An 18,258-nucleotide genomic window follows, 5' to 3' on the forward strand; every position below is an offset into this window, starting at 1 on the left:
TGCCACCTGCCCGGTACAGTTGGAATCCGTGAAGAGCACACTTCTCCGTCAAAAGTAGCATTTTCCCCACTGAAGTCAGTAACAACGTGAAACTGCAGTCAGGTGAGCTTCCCTGGTGAGGACGACGAGCACGCAGGTGAGCTTCCCTGGTGAGGACGATGAGCACGCAGGTGAGCTTCCCTGGTGAGGACGATGAGCACGCAGGTGAACTTCCCTGGTGAGGACGACGAGCACGCAGGTGAACTTCCCTGGTGAGAACGACGAGCACGCAGGTGAGTTTCCCTGGTGAGGACGACGAGCACGCAGGTGAGCTTCCCTGGTGAGGACGATGAGCACGCATGTGAACTTCCCTGGTGAGGACGACGAGCACGCAGGTTTGCTTCCCTGGTGAGGACGATGAGCACGCAGGTGAGCTTCCCTGGTGAGGACGACGAGCACGCAGGTGAGCTTCCCTGGTGAGGACGACGAGCACGCAGGTGAGCTTCCCTGGTGAGGACGACGAGCACGCAGGTTTGCTTCCCTGGTGAGGACGACGAGCACGCAGGTTTGCTTCCCTGGTGAGGACGATGAGCACGCAGGTGAACTTCCCTGGTGAGAACAACGAGCACGCAGGTGAGCTTCCCTGAGACGATTTCTGACAGTTTGTGCAGAAATTCTTCATTTATACAAAACCCACAGTTTCATCATCTGTCCAGGTGTCTGGTCTCAGATGATCCCACAGGTGAAGAAGCTGGATGTGGAGGTCCTGGGCTGGTGTGGTTACACGTGGTCTGCGGTTGTGAGGCCGGTTGGACGTACTGACAAATTATTTAAAACAATGTTGGAGGCGGATTATGGTAGAGAAATGAACATTAAATTAACTGGCAACAGCTCTGGTGGACATTCCTGCAGTCGGCACGCCAACTGAACGCTCCCTCAAAACCTGAGACATCTGTGGCTTTGCTTTGTGTGACAAAACTGCACATTTTAGAATGGCCTTTTAAATGCCCCCAGCACAAGGTCCACCTGTGTAATGATCACACTGTTTAATCAGCTTTTTTTTTAAATGCCACACCTGTCAGGTGGATGGATTATCTTGGAAAAGGAGAAATACTCATGAACAGGGATGTAAACAAATTTATGCACAAAATTTGAGAGCAATACGCTTTTTGTACATTTGGAAAATTTCTGGGATCTTTTATTTCAAAAGATATTTCAGCTCATGAAACATGGGCCCAAACACTTTACATGTTACACATTTATATTTCTGTTCAGTAGAGTAGCATTTAGATCCTACTGCAGCCTTGCTAATGTCAACAAGACTAGAGTTTAATGTCTCTCTCTCTGTGACCTAGTAGAAGTAGACAGACACCCTATTCCTTCTGTAGTGCCCTATCCCCATTATGACTCTGGTCCAGAGTACACTATCCCCATTATGACTCTGGTCCAGAGTAGTGCACTATCCCAAATATGACTCTGGTCCAGAGTAGTGCACTATCCCCATTATGACTCTGGTCCAGAGTAGTGCACTATCCCCATTATGACTCTGGTCCAGAGTAGTGCACTATCCCCATTATGACTCTGGTCCAGAGTAGTGCACTATCCCCAATATGACTCTGGTCCAGAGTAGTGCACTATCCCCATTATGACTCTGGTCCAGAGTAGTGCACTATCCCCATTATGACTCTGGTCCAGAGTAGTGCACTATCCCCAATATGACTCTGGTCCATAGTACACTATCCCCAATATGACTCTGGTCGATAGTGCCCTATACCCTCTGTAGTGCCCTATCCCCATTATGACTCTGGTCCAGAGTAGTGCACTATCCCATTATGACTCTGGTCCAGAGTAGTGCCCGATCCCCAATATGACTCTGGTCCAGAGGGGGTGTCTCCTCTCATCTCCTCTCACTACTGTGAGGTTTACGCAGCTAACAAGACTGAAGGAAACAGAATAATTACCTCTCAAAAGCCGGTGCGTTGGCCTCGTACCCTCTGGAGAGCTTGACGCGATGAGAGCCCACCTTTAGGAGAGAGAGAGAGAGACAGGGAGAGAGAGAGACAGGGAGAGAGAGAGACAGGGAGAGAGAGAGCCAGGGAGGGAGAGAGCCAGGGAGGGAGAGAGACAGGGAGGGAGAGAGACAGTGAGGGAGAGAGACAGTGAGGGAGAGAGACAGGGAGGGAGAGAGACAGTGAGGGAGAGAGACAGGGAGGGAGAGAGACAGGGAGGGAGAGAGACAGGGAGAGAGAGAGACAGGGAGGGAGAGAGACAGGGAGGGAGAGAGACAGGGAGGGAGAGAGACAGGGAGAGAGAGAGACAGGGAGGGAGAGAGACAGGGAGGGAGAGAGACAGTGAGGGAGAGAGACAGGGAGGGAGAGAGAGAAGGAGAGAGACAGGGAGAGAAAGAGGGTGAGAGAGAAAGACAGCAGGGTCTTGTGGTCATCCTCTGTAGTACCCAGATACACCCATCACTAGGGAGTCAAATGAACACACTAAGGTTATAATACTAAACAGAAACTAAATCATTAAAAAAAATAAACTATTCAGTACAATGAATTAAAATAATTAACAAACCTGTTTGGGAGACTAAAACTTTTTTTTTAAATCTAAAAAAATAAATACATAGGCACAATGAGCACTTGTCTCTCAAATACATCGTTACAGTCGTTGGTTATCTAGCTAGTGAATTTTAGCCATATTAGCATAAAAACGAGAGGTCGATTTCAAATTTTCTTAATCTGTAAATTGGGCCTTTTCGGGCGGCAATTATGGCCGATTACATTGCAATCCACGAGGAAACTGCGTGGGAGGCTGACCACCTGTTGCGCGAGTTCAGCGTCAAAAGGACCTTGGCGAGTTGCTAGCTAGCATTAAACTTATCTTGTAAAAAAAACTATCAATATTCAGATAATCACTAGTTAACTACGCATGGTTGATGATATTACTAGTTTATCTAGCTTGTCCTGCGTTGCATATAATTGATGCGGTGCCTGTTAATTTATCATCGAATCACAGCCTACTTCAACTTCGCCAAACGGGTGATGATTTAGCAAAAGCGCATTCGCAAAAAAAAGCACATTCGTTGCACGAATGAATGTACCCAACCAGAAACACCAATGCCTTTCTTAAAATCAATACACAGAAGTATATATATATGTTTTAAACCTGCATATTTAGTTAAATAAATGCATGTTAGCAGGCAATATTAACTAGGGATAGTGTGTCAATTCTCTTGCGTTCAGTGCAAGCAGAGTCAGGGTATAATGCAACAGTTTGGGCCACCTGGCTCGTTGCCAACTGTTTCTCTTCCTAACAAAGTCAATCATTCATTTGCCAGAATTTTTACATAATTACATAATTGTCAAAACAACATTAAAAAAAAAGACATGGTATCTAGAACAAGATTTTTTTTAAACTAGCTGAAACAAGCCACCTACGATTCCCCCATATGGCTGCTGCTTTTCTCCTAGCAATCTGACCGTCCTGAATCATTACGCCCATCCTTCTGCCTCTGAGATGAGTAGATGTATCATTTGGTCTATGGGGAATTCATGGAAAAGCATTCCAGCTGGTTGAGAGAATGCCAAGAGCAAAGCTGTTCATCAAAGCAAAAGGGTGGCTACTTTCGAAGAATCTCAAATATAAAAATATATTTTGATTTGTTTAACGCTGTTTTGGTTACTACATGATTCCATATGTGTTATTTCATAGTTTTGATGTCTTCACTATTATTCTACAATGTAAAAAAATAAAGAAAAATGCTAGCAGTGTACTATATATTTAGGGAATAGGGTGGCATAGGGCTCTGGTCTAAAGTAGTGCACTATATATAGGGAATAGGGTGGCATAGGGCTCTGGTCTAAAGTAGTGCACTATATAGGGAATAGGGTGTCATTTCAGCCTGGGTGTCTGTCACAGACAGAGGGAGACTGGCGTGTCCTAAACAGGGGGAAGAAGCTCCTCCATTGTCCTGGTGTCTGTCAGAATCCGCATGCTATCTCTCTGGCTCCGCCTCAATCTGTCCATCTGTCTCAATCTGTCCATCTGTCTCAATCTGTCCATCTGTCCGTTTCTACCTTCCCATTACTGGCCTCTCGTTCCTTCTCTCATTTCTTGCACAGACTGAGTCACACTGAGTGAGTCACAGACGCAGCTAAGTACACACACACGGGCACACTCCACACACGGGCACACACACGGGCACACACACACACGGGCACACACACGGGCACACACACACGGGTGCACACACACACACACACACACACACACCTCACGCTCTCACTCCACACACGGGCACACACACACACACACACACAGGGGCACACCCTGGCAGACTCAGAAGGGATATTGGTAAATGCTCCTTGAGGCTCTGTCTTCCCCCACTACGGGCCTCAGCCTGTTTCCCCCTCAGCCTCCTCCGTCAAATCAACACTACCTTTCCTCTCCCCCTTTGCCTCAGGTAGGCGTACCTGAACATATGACTGTTTTTGTGTGCTTTATTACCACCCATGTTCACAGTCGTGCAGCTAGCCTGGGCTGGCATTACATCACCCTCTGCCTGTCCTCACAGTGCTTATTACAAGTCCCACTCCAGCTATTATCTTCCTGTTGAAAAACAATATTCCAAGTACAAATACAGTATAGTACACACACTTAAGGGTAAAAAGATATATATATGTTTTGAGCAAAATAGTGTTGTTGTTTTGTTTGTTTGTGACACAGGTGCAGAATTCAAAGGTTTGGCCATTGAAGGAGGAGGTCTGACTGTGAGTAAAACTATAGAGAATAAATTGAACACCTGGACAACCTATTGAGATGAGCCTCTTCAGTCAGTCAGCCAATAAACACGCTTCTAGGGGAGTCTAGAGGTCTTGAATAATTAATGCTGCTGGAGTCTTTACAGCCATGGTTTACTGCACAGCCATGGTTTACTGCCCACAGCCATGGTTTACTGCCCACAGCCATGGTTTACTATACAGCCATGGTTTACTATACAGCCATGGTTTACTGCCCACAGCCATGGTTTACTGCCCACAGCCATGGTTTACTGCCCACAGCCATGGTTTACTATACAGCCATGGTTTACTATACAGCCATGGTTTACTATACAGCCATGGTTTACTATACAGCCATGGTTTACTGCCCACAGCCATGGTTTACTGCCCACAGCCATGGTTTACTGCCCACAGCCATGGTTTACTGCCCACAGCCATGGTTTACTGCCCACAGCCATGGTTTACTATACAGCCATGGTTTACTATACAGCCATGGTTTACTATACAGCCATGGTTTACTATACAGCCATGGTTTACTATACAGCCATGGTTTACTGCCCACAGCCATGGTTTACTGCCCACAGCCATGGTTTACTATACAGCCATGGTTTACTATACAGCCATGGTTTACTATACAGCCATGGTTTACTATACAGCCATGGTTTACTATACAGCCATGGTTTACTATACAGCCATGGTTTACTATACAGCCATGGTTTACTGTACAGCCATGGTTTACTATACAGCCATGGTTTACTATACAGCCATGGTTTACTATACAGCCATGGTTTACTGTACAGCCATGGTTTACTATACAGCCATGGTTTACTATACAGCCATGGTTTACTATACAGCCATGGTTTACTGTACAGCCATGGTTTACTATACAGCCATGGTTTACTATACAGCCATGGTTTACTATACAGCCATGGTTTACTGTACAGCCATGGTTTACTATACAGCCATGGTTTACTATACAGCCATGGTTTACTATACAGCCATGGTTTACTATACAGCCATGGTTTACTATACAGCCATGGTTTACTATACAGCCATGGTTTACTATACAGCCATGGTTTACTATACAGCCATGGTTTACTATACAGCCATGGTTTACTATACAGCCATGGTTTACTGTACAGCCATGGTTTACTGTACAGCCATGGTTTACTATACAGCCATGGTTTACTATACAGCCATGGTTTACTATACAGCCATGGTTTACTATACAGCCATGGTTTACTATACAGCCATGGTTTACTATACAGCCATGGTTTACTATACAGCCATGGTTTACTATACAGCCATGGTTTACTATACAGCCATGGTTTACTATACAGCCATGGTTTACTATACAGCCATGGTTTACTATACAGCCATGGTTTACTATACAGCCATGGTTTACTATACAGCCATGGTTTACTATACAGCCATGGTTTACTATACAGCCATGGTTTACTATACAGCCATGGTTTACATGCTGCTGGAGCCTTCACTGAGACTTTTGTTTTGCTGCTACTAGAAACCTGTCCAGGGGATGTACTTGTACATCAAACTGCCTCACGCTACAGAAACAGGAGATGGGCTCCTGCCCTGTGGGCTGTTCTGGCTCGGACAAGGCTACTTACAACTTACTACCAAAGTAACCTTGTCCCCTGGCTAAATTGCCAGGGAGACAGCTGATGGATGGGATTACTACCAAAGCCTCTTCCGGTAGCCTGGTGCTTCAGCCTGTTTTTGTCAGCCAACTCTTCTCGGTGTCCATTCATTGTTATGTAATGGCGTGTCTACCATAGAAGAAGGTGTCTCTCTGTATGGCTTGTCTACCATAGAAGAAGGTGTCTCTCTGTATGACTTGTCTACCATAGAAGAAGGTGTCTCTCTGTATGGCTTGTCTACCATAGAAGAAGGTGTCTCCCTGTATGACTTGTCTACCATAGAAGAAGCTGTCTCCACGTGTGACTCATCTACCATAGAAGAAGTTGTCAAACCCCTCCAGTCTCCTCACACTACAGTGCCTCCAGAAAGTATTCATACCCCTTGACTTACTCCACATTTTGTTGTGTTACAGCCTGAATTCAAAACGGATTAAATACATTTTATCACGACCCTATCGTCACACAATATTCCATAATGACGTCACAATATTCCATAATGACGTCACAATATTCCATAATGACGTCGCAATACTCCATAATGACGCCGCAATACTCCATAATGACACCACAATACGCCATAATGACACCACAATACGCCATAATGACGTCACAATATTCCATAATGACGTCACAATACGCCATAATGACGCCACAATACTCCATAATGACGCCACAATACTCCATAATGACGCCACAATACTCCATAATGACGCCACAATACTCCATAATGACGCCACAATACGCCATAATGACGCCACAATACTCCATAATGACGTCACAATACTCCATAATGACGCCACAATACTCCATAATGACGCCACAATACTCCATAATGACGTCACAATACTCCACAATGACGTCGCAATACTCCATAATGACGTCACAATACTCCATAATGACGTCACAATACTCCATAATGACGTCGCAATACTCCATAATGACGTCGCAATACTCCACAATGACGTCGCAATACTCCATAATGACGTCGCAATACTCCATAATGACGCCACAATACTCCATAATGACGTCGCAATACTCCATAATGACGTCACAATACTCCACAATGACGTCGCAATACTCCATAATGACGTCACAATACTCCATAATGACGCCACAATACTCCATAATGACGTCGCAATACTCCATAATGACGTCACAATACTCCATAATGACGTCACAATACTCCATAATGACGCCACAATACTCCATAATGACGCCACAATACTCCATAATGACGTCACAATACTCCACAATGACGTCGCAATACTCCATAATGACGTCACAATACTCCATAATGACGTCACAATACTCCATAATGACGTCGCAATACTCCATAATGACGTCGCAATACTCCACAATGACGTCGCAATACTCCATAATGACGTCACAATACTCCATAATGACGTCGCAATACTCCATAATGACGTCGCAATACTCCACAATGACGTCGCAATACTCCATAATGACGTCGCAATACTCCATAATGATGTCGCAATACTCCACAATGACGTCGCAATACTCCATAATGACGTCACAATACTCCATAATGACGTCGCAATATTCCATAATGAGGTCGCAATACTCCATAATGACGTCACAATACTCCATAATGACGTCGCAATATTCCATAATGAGGTCGCAATACTCCATAATGACGTCACAATACTCCATAATGACATAATACTTGCACATTTATTGAAAATGAAATTCAGAAATACCTCATTTACATAAGTATTCACACGCCTGAGTCTATGCTTGTAGAAGCACCTTTGGCAGCGATTACAGCTGTGTGTCTTTCTGGGTGAGCCTCTAAGAGATTTCCACACTTGGATTGTGCAACATTTGCCCATTATTCTTTTCTAAATTCTTCAAACTCTTGTCAAATTGCTTGTTGATCATTGCTAGACAACCATTTTCAGGTCTTGTCATAGATTTATGTCAAAACTGCAAAAAATAAAAAAATTGTAACAAACTATTGAAAATGCTATTGTGTTATTTAAAATAAAAATCATAATCGAATGTTACCTTAGACCGTCATAAAGATAACCAAATTATTAAAACATTTGCGATAATATATATGATACGTATGAATTACACTTTTAGAATGTTGCAGTCTGACTGCTCATTAGCTTGACTGACTGGGGGAGGGGGGGGGGGGGTGTCCCTCGAGGCCCAGTGGTTTTATTATTTAGTACATTTATACTCCTGCTTTTATTTAGGTTTGCCATAACAAAGGGTTTGTATACTTATTGACTCAAAACATTTCATATTTTCATTTGTAAATCATTTGTAAAAATGTGCCAAAACATAATTCTACTTTTGACATTACGGGGTATTGCCTGAGTGGGCCTGTGACACAACATCTAAATGTAATCCGTTTTTAAATTCAGGCTGTAACACAATAAAACGCGAAAAAAAAGTTCAAATGTGTGAATACTTTCTGAAGGCTCTGTAACTTTCAGTGACGGATGGTATTAGCGGAACAGCTCTCTGCCATGTTGGTTTCTATCCACGTAGCGACGCACAAAAAAAAACAGCCTGTTGATGAGAAGGTCGAAGGAGAATGGCAAGGAACCGTGCAAGCTAACAGGCAGGGCCACAAGCAGGCAAATAACGGCGCAGTAACAACAGTTGTGAACAGAACGACATTTTGGAACCCACAACAACACATGGGCGATTGCATCAGACTACCACAACTTGTTCCACTCCTATCAGCTAAAAACAAGAAGAAGTGGCTCCAGTGGACACGTGATTACCAACACTGAAAAATAGCATGTTGCGTCATGCTGATGGCAGAGTCAGGATTTGGCATAAGCAGCATGAGTCCATGGCCCCATCCTGTCTGGTGGTGGTGGTGTAATGGTGAGGGGAATGTGTTCCTGCCACACGTTAGGTTCCTTGATACCAATTGAGCAACATTTCCACGCCCCGAAGAATTCAGGCTGTTATGGAGGCAAATGTGGGTCCGACATGGTACTAAATGGGTGTATCTAATAAACTGGCCACTGTGTGTATATTTAGAAAAAGATCAGCCAGCCCAAAGTTAATATACACTACCGTTCAAAAGTTTGGGGTCACTTAGGAAATGTCCTTGTTTTTGAAAGAAAAGCACGTTTTTTGTCCATTAAAAATAACATCAAATTGATCAGAAATACAGTGTAGACATTGTTAATGTTGTAAATGACTATTGTAGCTGGAAACGGCTGATTTTTTTATGGAATATCTACATCGGCGTACAGAGGCCCATTATCAGCAACCATCACTCCGGTGTTCCAATGGCTCGCTGTGTTAGCAAATCCAAGTTTATAATTTTAAAAGGCTAATTGTTCATTAGAAAACCTTTTTAAATTATGTTAGCACAGCTGAAAACCGTTTTTCTGATTTAAAGAATCAATAAAACTGGCAATTATATTAACACAGCTAAAAACTGTTCTGATTAAAGAAGCAATAAAATGGGCCTTCTTTAGACTAGTTGAGTATCTGGAGCATCAGCATTTGTGGGTTTGATTACAGGCTTAAAATGGCCAGAAACAAAGAACTTTCTTCTGAAACTCGTCAGTCTATTCTTGTTCTGAGAAATGAAGGCTATTCCATGCGAGAAATTGCCATGAAACTGAAGATCTCGTACAACTCTGTGTACTTCTCCCTTCACAGAACAGCACAAATAGTTTCTAACCAGAATAGAAAGAGGAGTGTGAGGCCCCGGGGCACAACAGAGCAAGAAACAGACGCCTCACAAGTCCTGGTGGAAAATAAGTATTTATCCAACCATTTAAAGGGATAGGACCCAGATTCAATTCCCTATGGCTTCCACTAGTTGTGAACAGTCTTTAGACATTGTTTCAGGCTTTTATTCTGAAAAATGAGGGAGAATGACAACGTTGAGTCAGTGGATAGTGGGATGGACCCAGAGCTGTTTGCCCGACCGAGAGCGCGCCTTTCTTGCTTTTCTTTTATATTGACGACGCTGTTGTCCGGTTGAAATATTATCGATTATTTAGGCTAAAAACAACCTGAGGATTGATTATAAACATCGTTTGACATGTTTCTACGAACTTTACTGATACTTTTTTAGATTTTTCGTCTGCCTGTTGTGACTGCCTTTGAGCCTGTGGATTACTGAACAATGCGCGCCAACAAAATGGAGGTTTTTGGATATAAAGAGGAACTTTATCGAACAAAACAAACATTTATTGTGTAACTGGGAGTCTTGTGAGTGCAACCATACGAAGATCAAAGGCAAGTGATTCATTTTATTGCTATTTCTGACTTTCGTGACTAATCTACTTGGCTGGTATGTAATGTTTTGTGTGCTGAGCTCTGTCCTCAGATAATCGCATGGTTTGCTTTCGCCGTAAAGCCTTTTTGAAATCTGACACAACGGCTGGATTAACAACAAGTTAAGCTTTATTTTTGATTTATTACACTTGTGATTTCATGAAAGTTAAATATTTATAGTAATTTCATTTGAATTTGGCGCTCTGCAATTTCACCGGATGTTGGCCGGTGAACCCTATAGAGGTTAACACTTTTTTGGTTACTACATGGTTACTACATGATTCCATGTGTGTTATTTCATAGTTTTGATGTCTCCACTATTATTCTACAATGTAGAAAATAGTTTTAAAAAATAAAGAAAAACCCTGGAATGAGTAGGTGTTCTAGAACCCTGGAATGAGTAGGTGTTCTAGAACCCTGGAATGAGTAGGTGTTCTAGAACCCTGGAATGAGTAGGTGTTCTAAAACCCTGGAATGAGTAGGTGTTCTAGAACCCTGGAATGAGTAGGTGTTCTAGAACCCTGGAATGAGGAGGTGTTCTAGAACCCTGGAATGAGTAGGTTTGTCCAAACTGTTGCCTGGTACTGTATATAGTTTGAGTGCGCGATCCTATTGAAGTCAATATTTACAGCTTCCATATTGTTGTCAGGTGCAGACCCATCATCCTACCTGTATTCCTGGTTGCTCCCAGAACAGAGGAATGGAACCACGGATCTGGATGAAGGAAGACACCTGGTCATCCAGGAAGATCACCTGCAGACAGAAGAAGAAGAAGAAGGAAGAAGATAGAAGGAAGAAGACGGAAGAAGGTGACAGAAGAAGAAGGTGACAGAAGAAGGTGACAGAAGAAGAAGACAGAAGACAGAAGAAGGAAGAAGACAGAAGAAGGAAGAAGACAGAAGAAGGAAGAAGACAAAAGAAGAAGAAGACAGAAGAAGACAAAAGAAGAAGGTGACAGAAGAAGACAGAAGAAGAAGGTGACAGAAGACAGAAGGATAAGAAGACAGAAGAAGGAAGACAGAAGAAGGAAGAAGACAGAAGAAGGAAGAAGACAAAAGAAGAAGAAGACAGAAGAAGACAAAAGAAGAAGGTGACAGAAGAAGACAGAAGAAGAAGGTGACAGAAGACAGAAGGATAAGAAGACAGAAGAAGGAAGAAGACAGAAGACGACAAAAGAAGAAGAAGACGGAAGACAGAAGAAGACAGAAGAAGACAGAAGAAGAAGACGGAAGAAGACAGAAGAAGACAGAAGAAGACAGAAGAAGAAGACGGAAGAAGACAGAAGAAGACAGAAGAAGACAGAAGAAGACAGAAGAAGAAGGTGACAGAAGACAGAAGAAGACAAAAGAAAGAAGAAGACAAAAGAAAGAAGAAGACAAAAGAAAGAAGACAGAAGAAGGAAGAAGAAGACGAGGAGAACAATACTTTAGTCATCCATAGCAGACGGTAATTTGTCTCCCAGGTCCTCCGACATACACAACCACACATGTATTGACTTTTTATTTTCTAACCCTTTATTTAACTAGTCAAGTCAGTTAAGAACACATTCTCATTTACAATGACGGCCTACTGGAGGAACAGTGGGTTAACTGCCTTGTTCAGGAGGCAGAACGACAGATTTTTACCTTGTCAGCTCGGGGATTCGATCCACCAACCTTTCAGTTACTGGCCAAAACGCTCTAACCACTAGGATACCTGCCGCCCCTACACTCTAACCACTAGGCTACCTGCCTCCCCTACACTCTAACCACTAGGCTACCTGCCTCCCCTACACTCTAACCACTAGGCTACCTGCCGCTTCTACACTCTAACCACTAGGATACCTGCCGCACCTACACTCTAACCACTAGGCTACCTGCCGCCTCTACACTCTAACCACTAGGCTACCTGGCGCCCCTACACTCTAACCACTAGGCTACCTGCCACCTCTACGCTCTAACCACTAGGCTACCTGGCGCCCCTACACTCTAACCACTAGGCTACCTGCCTCCCCTACACTCTAACCACTAGGCTACCTGCCTCCCCTACACTCTAACCACTGCCGCCCCATTTATTTTACGTCTCCCTCCCTCGAGACCTACCTGTTCAGTCTCTACGAAGTTGGCCACCTGTCCGTCATCGTTGGCCCCTCGGACGTTGAAGCGCGTCCCGGCCCTCTCTGAGCTGAGGCGGGAGATGACGCAGGCCTTGGCCTGTTTGTGACCTGCGTAGATCGTCCTGATCTCCACCCCGCCGCACATCAGCCTCAACAACCAGTCATCACAGTTCACACCGTAGTGCTTTAGGTGAAGGTGAAGGGACTGGTTCCTGGGGGAGACGAGATACACGTCAACCAAACTACACACCAGGGGGAGACGAGATACACGTCAACCAAACTACACACCAGGTGCATGTCATAAGAGCCATGATGCACTAAGCGCAACACCAGCAGATCGGCCACACTATGAAACGGCATAGGAGGTGCAAAATGAGCTTTAGGATAATGAGGTGGAATATGAGCTGCAATAACGAGGTGCAAAATGAGCTATGATTATGAGGTGCGATATGAGCTGCAATAACGAGGTGCGATATGAGCTATGATTATGAGGTGCAATATGAGCTGCAATAACGAGGTGCAATATGAGCTATGATTATGAGGTGCAATATGAGCTGCAATAATGAGGTGCAATATGAGCTGCAATAATGAGGTGCAATATGAGCTATGATTATGAGGTGCAATATGAGGTGCGATAATGAGGTGCGATATGAGCTATGATTATGAGGTGCAATATGTGCATTAGGATAATGAGGTGCGATATGAGCTATGATTATGAGGTGCAATATGTACATTAGGATAATGAGGTGCGATATGAGCTATGATTATGAGGTGCAATATGTGCATTAGGATAATGAGGTGCAATATGTGCATTAGGATAATGAGGTGCAATATGAGCTTTAGGATAATGAGGTGCGATATGAGCATTAGGATAATGAGGTGCGATATGAGCATTAGGATAATGAGGTGCAATATGTGCATTAGGATAATGAGGTGCAATATGTACATTAGGATAATGAGGTGCGATATGAGCATTAGGATAATGAGGTGCAATATGAAAGGGGATACCTAGTCAGTTGTACAACAATGCATTCAACTGAAATGTGTTGCTAGGATTATGAGGTACAATATGATGTGTACGGTGCAATAATACGACTTGGATTGAGAAAATAAATCATTTGTATTGAGGTTTCCATTTTAGTGACTGAACAGATGCTCTCATCCTGTCAGTGCATTCATCTGAAAGTAGCAGCAGCAAGACGAGACTAGGTAGGACCTAGGTTAGGACTAGGAATGACCTAGGTTAGGACTAGGTTATGACTAGGTACGACCAGATAAGGACTAGGTTAGGACTAGGTAGGACCAGATAAGGACTAGGTAGATCAAGTTAGGTCGAGGCAGACCAGGTAAGGTAGACCAGTAAAGGACTAGGCAGACCAGGTAAGGACTAGGTAGGACCAGATAAGGACTAGGTAGATCAAGTTAGGTCGAGGCAGACCAGGTGAGGTAGACCAGGTAAGGACTAGGTAGACCAGGTAAGGACTAGGCAGACCAGGAAAGGACTAGGTAGACCAGGAAAGGACTAGGTAGACCAGGTAAGGACTAGGCAGACCAGGTAAGGACTAGGTAGACTAGGTAAGGACTAGGCAGACCAGGTAAGGACTAGTTAGACCAGGTAAGGACTAGTTAGACCAGGTAAGGACTAGTTAGACCAGGTAAGGACTAGTTAGACCAGGTAAGGACTAGTTAGACCAGGTAAGGACTAGATATGGACTAGACATCATACTCATATATGTGTTCCACTCCCCACTAGAAGAGGTTAGTATATATAATGTGTTCCACTCCCCACTAGAAGAGGTTAGTATATATAATGTGTTCCACTCCCCACTAGAAGAGGTTAGTATATATAATGTGTTCCACTCCCCACTAGAAGAGGTTAGTATATATAATGTGTTCCACTCCCCACTAGAAGAAGAGGTTAGTATATATGTGTTCCACTCCCCACTAGAAGAAGAGGTTAGTATATATAATGTGTTCCACTCCCCACTAGAAGAGGTTAGTATATATAATGTGTTCCACTCCCCACTAGAAGAGGTTAGTATATATAATGTGTTCCACTCCCCACTAGAAGAGGTTAGTATATATAATGTGTTCCACTCCCCACTAGAAGAGGTTAGTATATATAATGTGTTCCACTCCCCACTAGAAGAAGAGGTTAGTATATATAATGTGTTCCACTCCCCACTAGAAGAGGTTAGTATATATAATGTGTTCCACTCCCTACTAGAAGAGGTTAGTATATATAATGTGTTCCACTCCCCACTAGAAGAGGTTAGTATATATAATGTGTTCCACTCCTCACTAGAAGAGGTTAGTATATATAATGTGTTCCACTCCCCACTAGAAGAGGTTAGTATATATAATGTGTTCCACTCCCTACTAGAAGAGGTTAGTATATATAATGTGTTCCACTCCCCACTAGAAGAGGTTAGTATATATAATGTGTTCCACTCCCCACTAGAAGAGGTTAGTATATATAATGTGTTCCACTCCCCACTAGAAGAGGTTAGTATATATAATGTGTTCCACTCCCCACTAGAAGAGGTTAGTATATATAATGTGTTCCACTCCCCACTAGAAGAGGTTAGTATATATAATGTGTTCCACTCCCCACTAGAAGAAGAGGTTAGTATATATAATGTGTTCTACTCCCCACTAGAAGAGGTTAGTATATATAATGTGTTCCACTCCCCACTAGAAGAGGTTAGTATATATAATGTGTTCCACTCCCTACTAGAAGAGGTTAGTATATATAATGTGTTCCACTCCCTACTAGAAGAGGTTAGTATATATAATGTGTTCCACTCCCTACTAGAAGAGGTTAGTATATATAATGTGTTCCACTCCCCACTAGAAGAGGTTAGTATATATAATGTGTTCCACTCCCCACTAGAAGAGGTTAGTATATATAATGTGTTCCACTCCCTACTAGAAGAGGTTAGTATATATAATGTGTTCCACTCCCCACTAGAAGAGGTTAGTATATATAATGTGTTCCACTCCCTACTAGAAGAGGTTAGTATATATATAATGTGTTCCACTCCCCACTAGAAGAGGTTAGTATATATAATGTGTTCCACTCCCTACTAGAAGAGGTTAGTATATATAATGTGTTCCACTCCCCACTAGAAGAGGTTAGTATATATAATGTGTTCTACTCCCTACTAGAAGAGGTTAGTATATATAATGTGTTCCACTCCCTACTAGAAGAGGTTAGTATATATAATGTGTTCCACTCCCCACTAGAAGAGGTTAGTATATATAATGTGTTCCACTCCCTACTAGAAGAGGTTAGTATATATAATGTGTTCCACTCCCTACTAGAAGAGGTTAGTATATATAATGTGTTCCACTCCCTACTAGAAGAGGTTAGTATATATAATGTGTTCCACTCCCTACTAGAAGAGGTTAGTATATATAATGTGTTCCACTCCCTACTAGAAGAGGTTAGTATATATAATGTGTTCCACTCCCCACTAGAAGAGGTTAGTATATATAATGTGTTCTACTCCCTACTAGAAGAGGTTAGTATATATAATGTGTTCCACTCCCCACTAGAAGAGGTTAGTATATATAATGTGTTCCACTCCCTACTAGAAGAAGAGGTTAGTATATATAATGTGTTCCACTCCCTACTAGAAGAGGTTAGTATATATAATGTGTTCCACTCCCCACTAGAAGAGGTTAGTATATATAATGTGTTCTACTCCCTACTAGAAGAGGTTAGTATATATAATGTGTTCCACTCCCTACTAGAAGAGGTTAGTATATATAATGTGTTCCACTCCCTACTAGAAGAGGTTAGTATATATAATGTGTTCCACTCCCTACTAGAAGAGGTTAGTATATATAATGTGTTCCACTCCCTACTAGAAGAGGTTAGTATATATAATGTGTTCCACTCCCTACTAGAAGAGGTTAGTATATATAATGTGTTCCACTCCCCACTAGAAGAGGTTAGTATATATAATGTGTTCTACTCCCTACTAGAAGAGGTTAGTATATATAATGTGTTCCACTCCCCACTAGAAGAGGTTAGTATATATAATGTGTTCCACTCCCCACTAGAAGAAGAGGTTAGTATATATAATGTGTTCCACTCCCCACTAGAAGAGGTTAGTATATATAATGTGTTCCACTCCCCACTAGAAGAGGTTAGTATATATAATGTGTTCTACTCCCTACTAGAAGAGGTTAGTATATATAATGTGTTCCACTCCCTACTAGAAGAGGTTAGTATATATAATGTGTTCCACTCCCCACTAGAAGAGGTTAGTATATATAATGTGTTCCACTCCCTACTAGAAGAGGTTAGTATATATAATGTGTTCCACTCCCTACTAGAAGAGGTTAGTATATATAATGTGTTCCACTCCCTACTAGAAGAGGTTAGTATATATAATGTGTTCTACTCCCCACTAGAAGAGGTTAGTATATATAATGTGTTCCACTCCCCACTAGAAGAGGTTAGTATATATAATGTGTTCCACTCCCTACTAGAAGAGGTTAGTATATATAATGTGTTCTACTCCCCACTAGAAGAGGTTAGTATATATAATGTGTTCCACTCCCCACTAGAAGAGGTTAGTATATATAATGTGTTCCACTCCCTACTAGAAGAGGTTAGTATATATAATGTGTTCCACTCCCTACTAGAAGAGGTTAGTATATATAATGTGTTCCACTCCCCACTAGAAGAGGTTAGTATATATAATGTGTTCTACTCCCCACTAGAAGAGGTTAGTATATATAATGTGTTCCACTCCCCACTAGAAGAGGTTAGTATATATAATGTGTTCCACTCCCTACTAGAAGAGGTTAGTATATATAATGTGTTCCACTCCCTACTAGAAGAGGTTAGTATATATAATGTGTTCCACTCCCTACTAGAAGAGGTTAGTATATATAATGTGTTCCACTCCCCACTAGAAGAGGTTAGTATATATAATGTGTTCCACTTCCCACTAGAAGAGGTTAGTATATATAATGTGTTCCACTCCCTACTAGAAGAGGTTAGTATATATAATGTGTTCTACTCCCCACTAGAAGAGGTTAGTATATATAATGTGTTCCACTCCCTACTAGAAGAGGTTAGTATATATATAATGTGTTCCACTCCCCTCTAGAAGAGGTTAGTATATATAATGTGTTCCACTCCCTACTAGAAGAGGTTAGTATATATTAAATGTGTTCCACTCCCGACTAGAAGAGGTTAGTATATATAATGTGTTCCACTCCCCACTAGAAGAGGTTAGTATATATTAAATGTGTTCCACTCCCGACTAGAAGAGGTTAGTATATATAATGTGTTCCACTCCCCACTAGAAGAGGTTAGTATATATTAAATGTGTTCCACTCCCGACTAGAAGAGGTTAGTATATATAATGTGTTCCACTCCCTACTAGAAGAGGTTAGTATATATAATGTGTTCCACTCCCTACTAGAAGAGGTTAGTATATATATAATGTGT

At 42.4% G+C, this 18,258-nt stretch overlaps 1 protein-coding gene across 27 annotated transcripts in view; it reads right to left on the reverse strand.

Moving 5' to 3' along the window:
- The window catches only part of synj1 (synaptojanin 1), a 94,327-nt gene that overhangs the window by 53,627 nt on the left and 22,442 nt on the right, over positions 1–18,258 (reverse strand). For all 27 annotated transcript variants that reach the window (XM_090226381.1, XM_090226378.1, XM_090226372.1 and 24 more), the window contains exons 5-7: positions 12,775–13,000; positions 11,363–11,446; positions 1,941–2,002 (exon numbers count right to left, since the gene is read on the reverse strand). In XM_090226381.1, coding sequence (XP_090082507.1) covers positions 1,941–2,002; positions 11,363–11,446; positions 12,775–13,000 — 372 coding nt within the window. The remainder of the gene's footprint in view (positions 1–1,940; positions 2,003–11,362; positions 11,447–12,774; positions 13,001–18,258) is intronic.

Source organism: Oncorhynchus mykiss, chromosome 29, assembly GCF_057628025.1.
Source record: "Oncorhynchus mykiss isolate SJ-2025 chromosome 29, ASM5762802v1, whole genome shotgun sequence".
Taxonomy (NCBI): domain Eukaryota; kingdom Metazoa; phylum Chordata; class Actinopteri; order Salmoniformes; family Salmonidae; genus Oncorhynchus; species Oncorhynchus mykiss.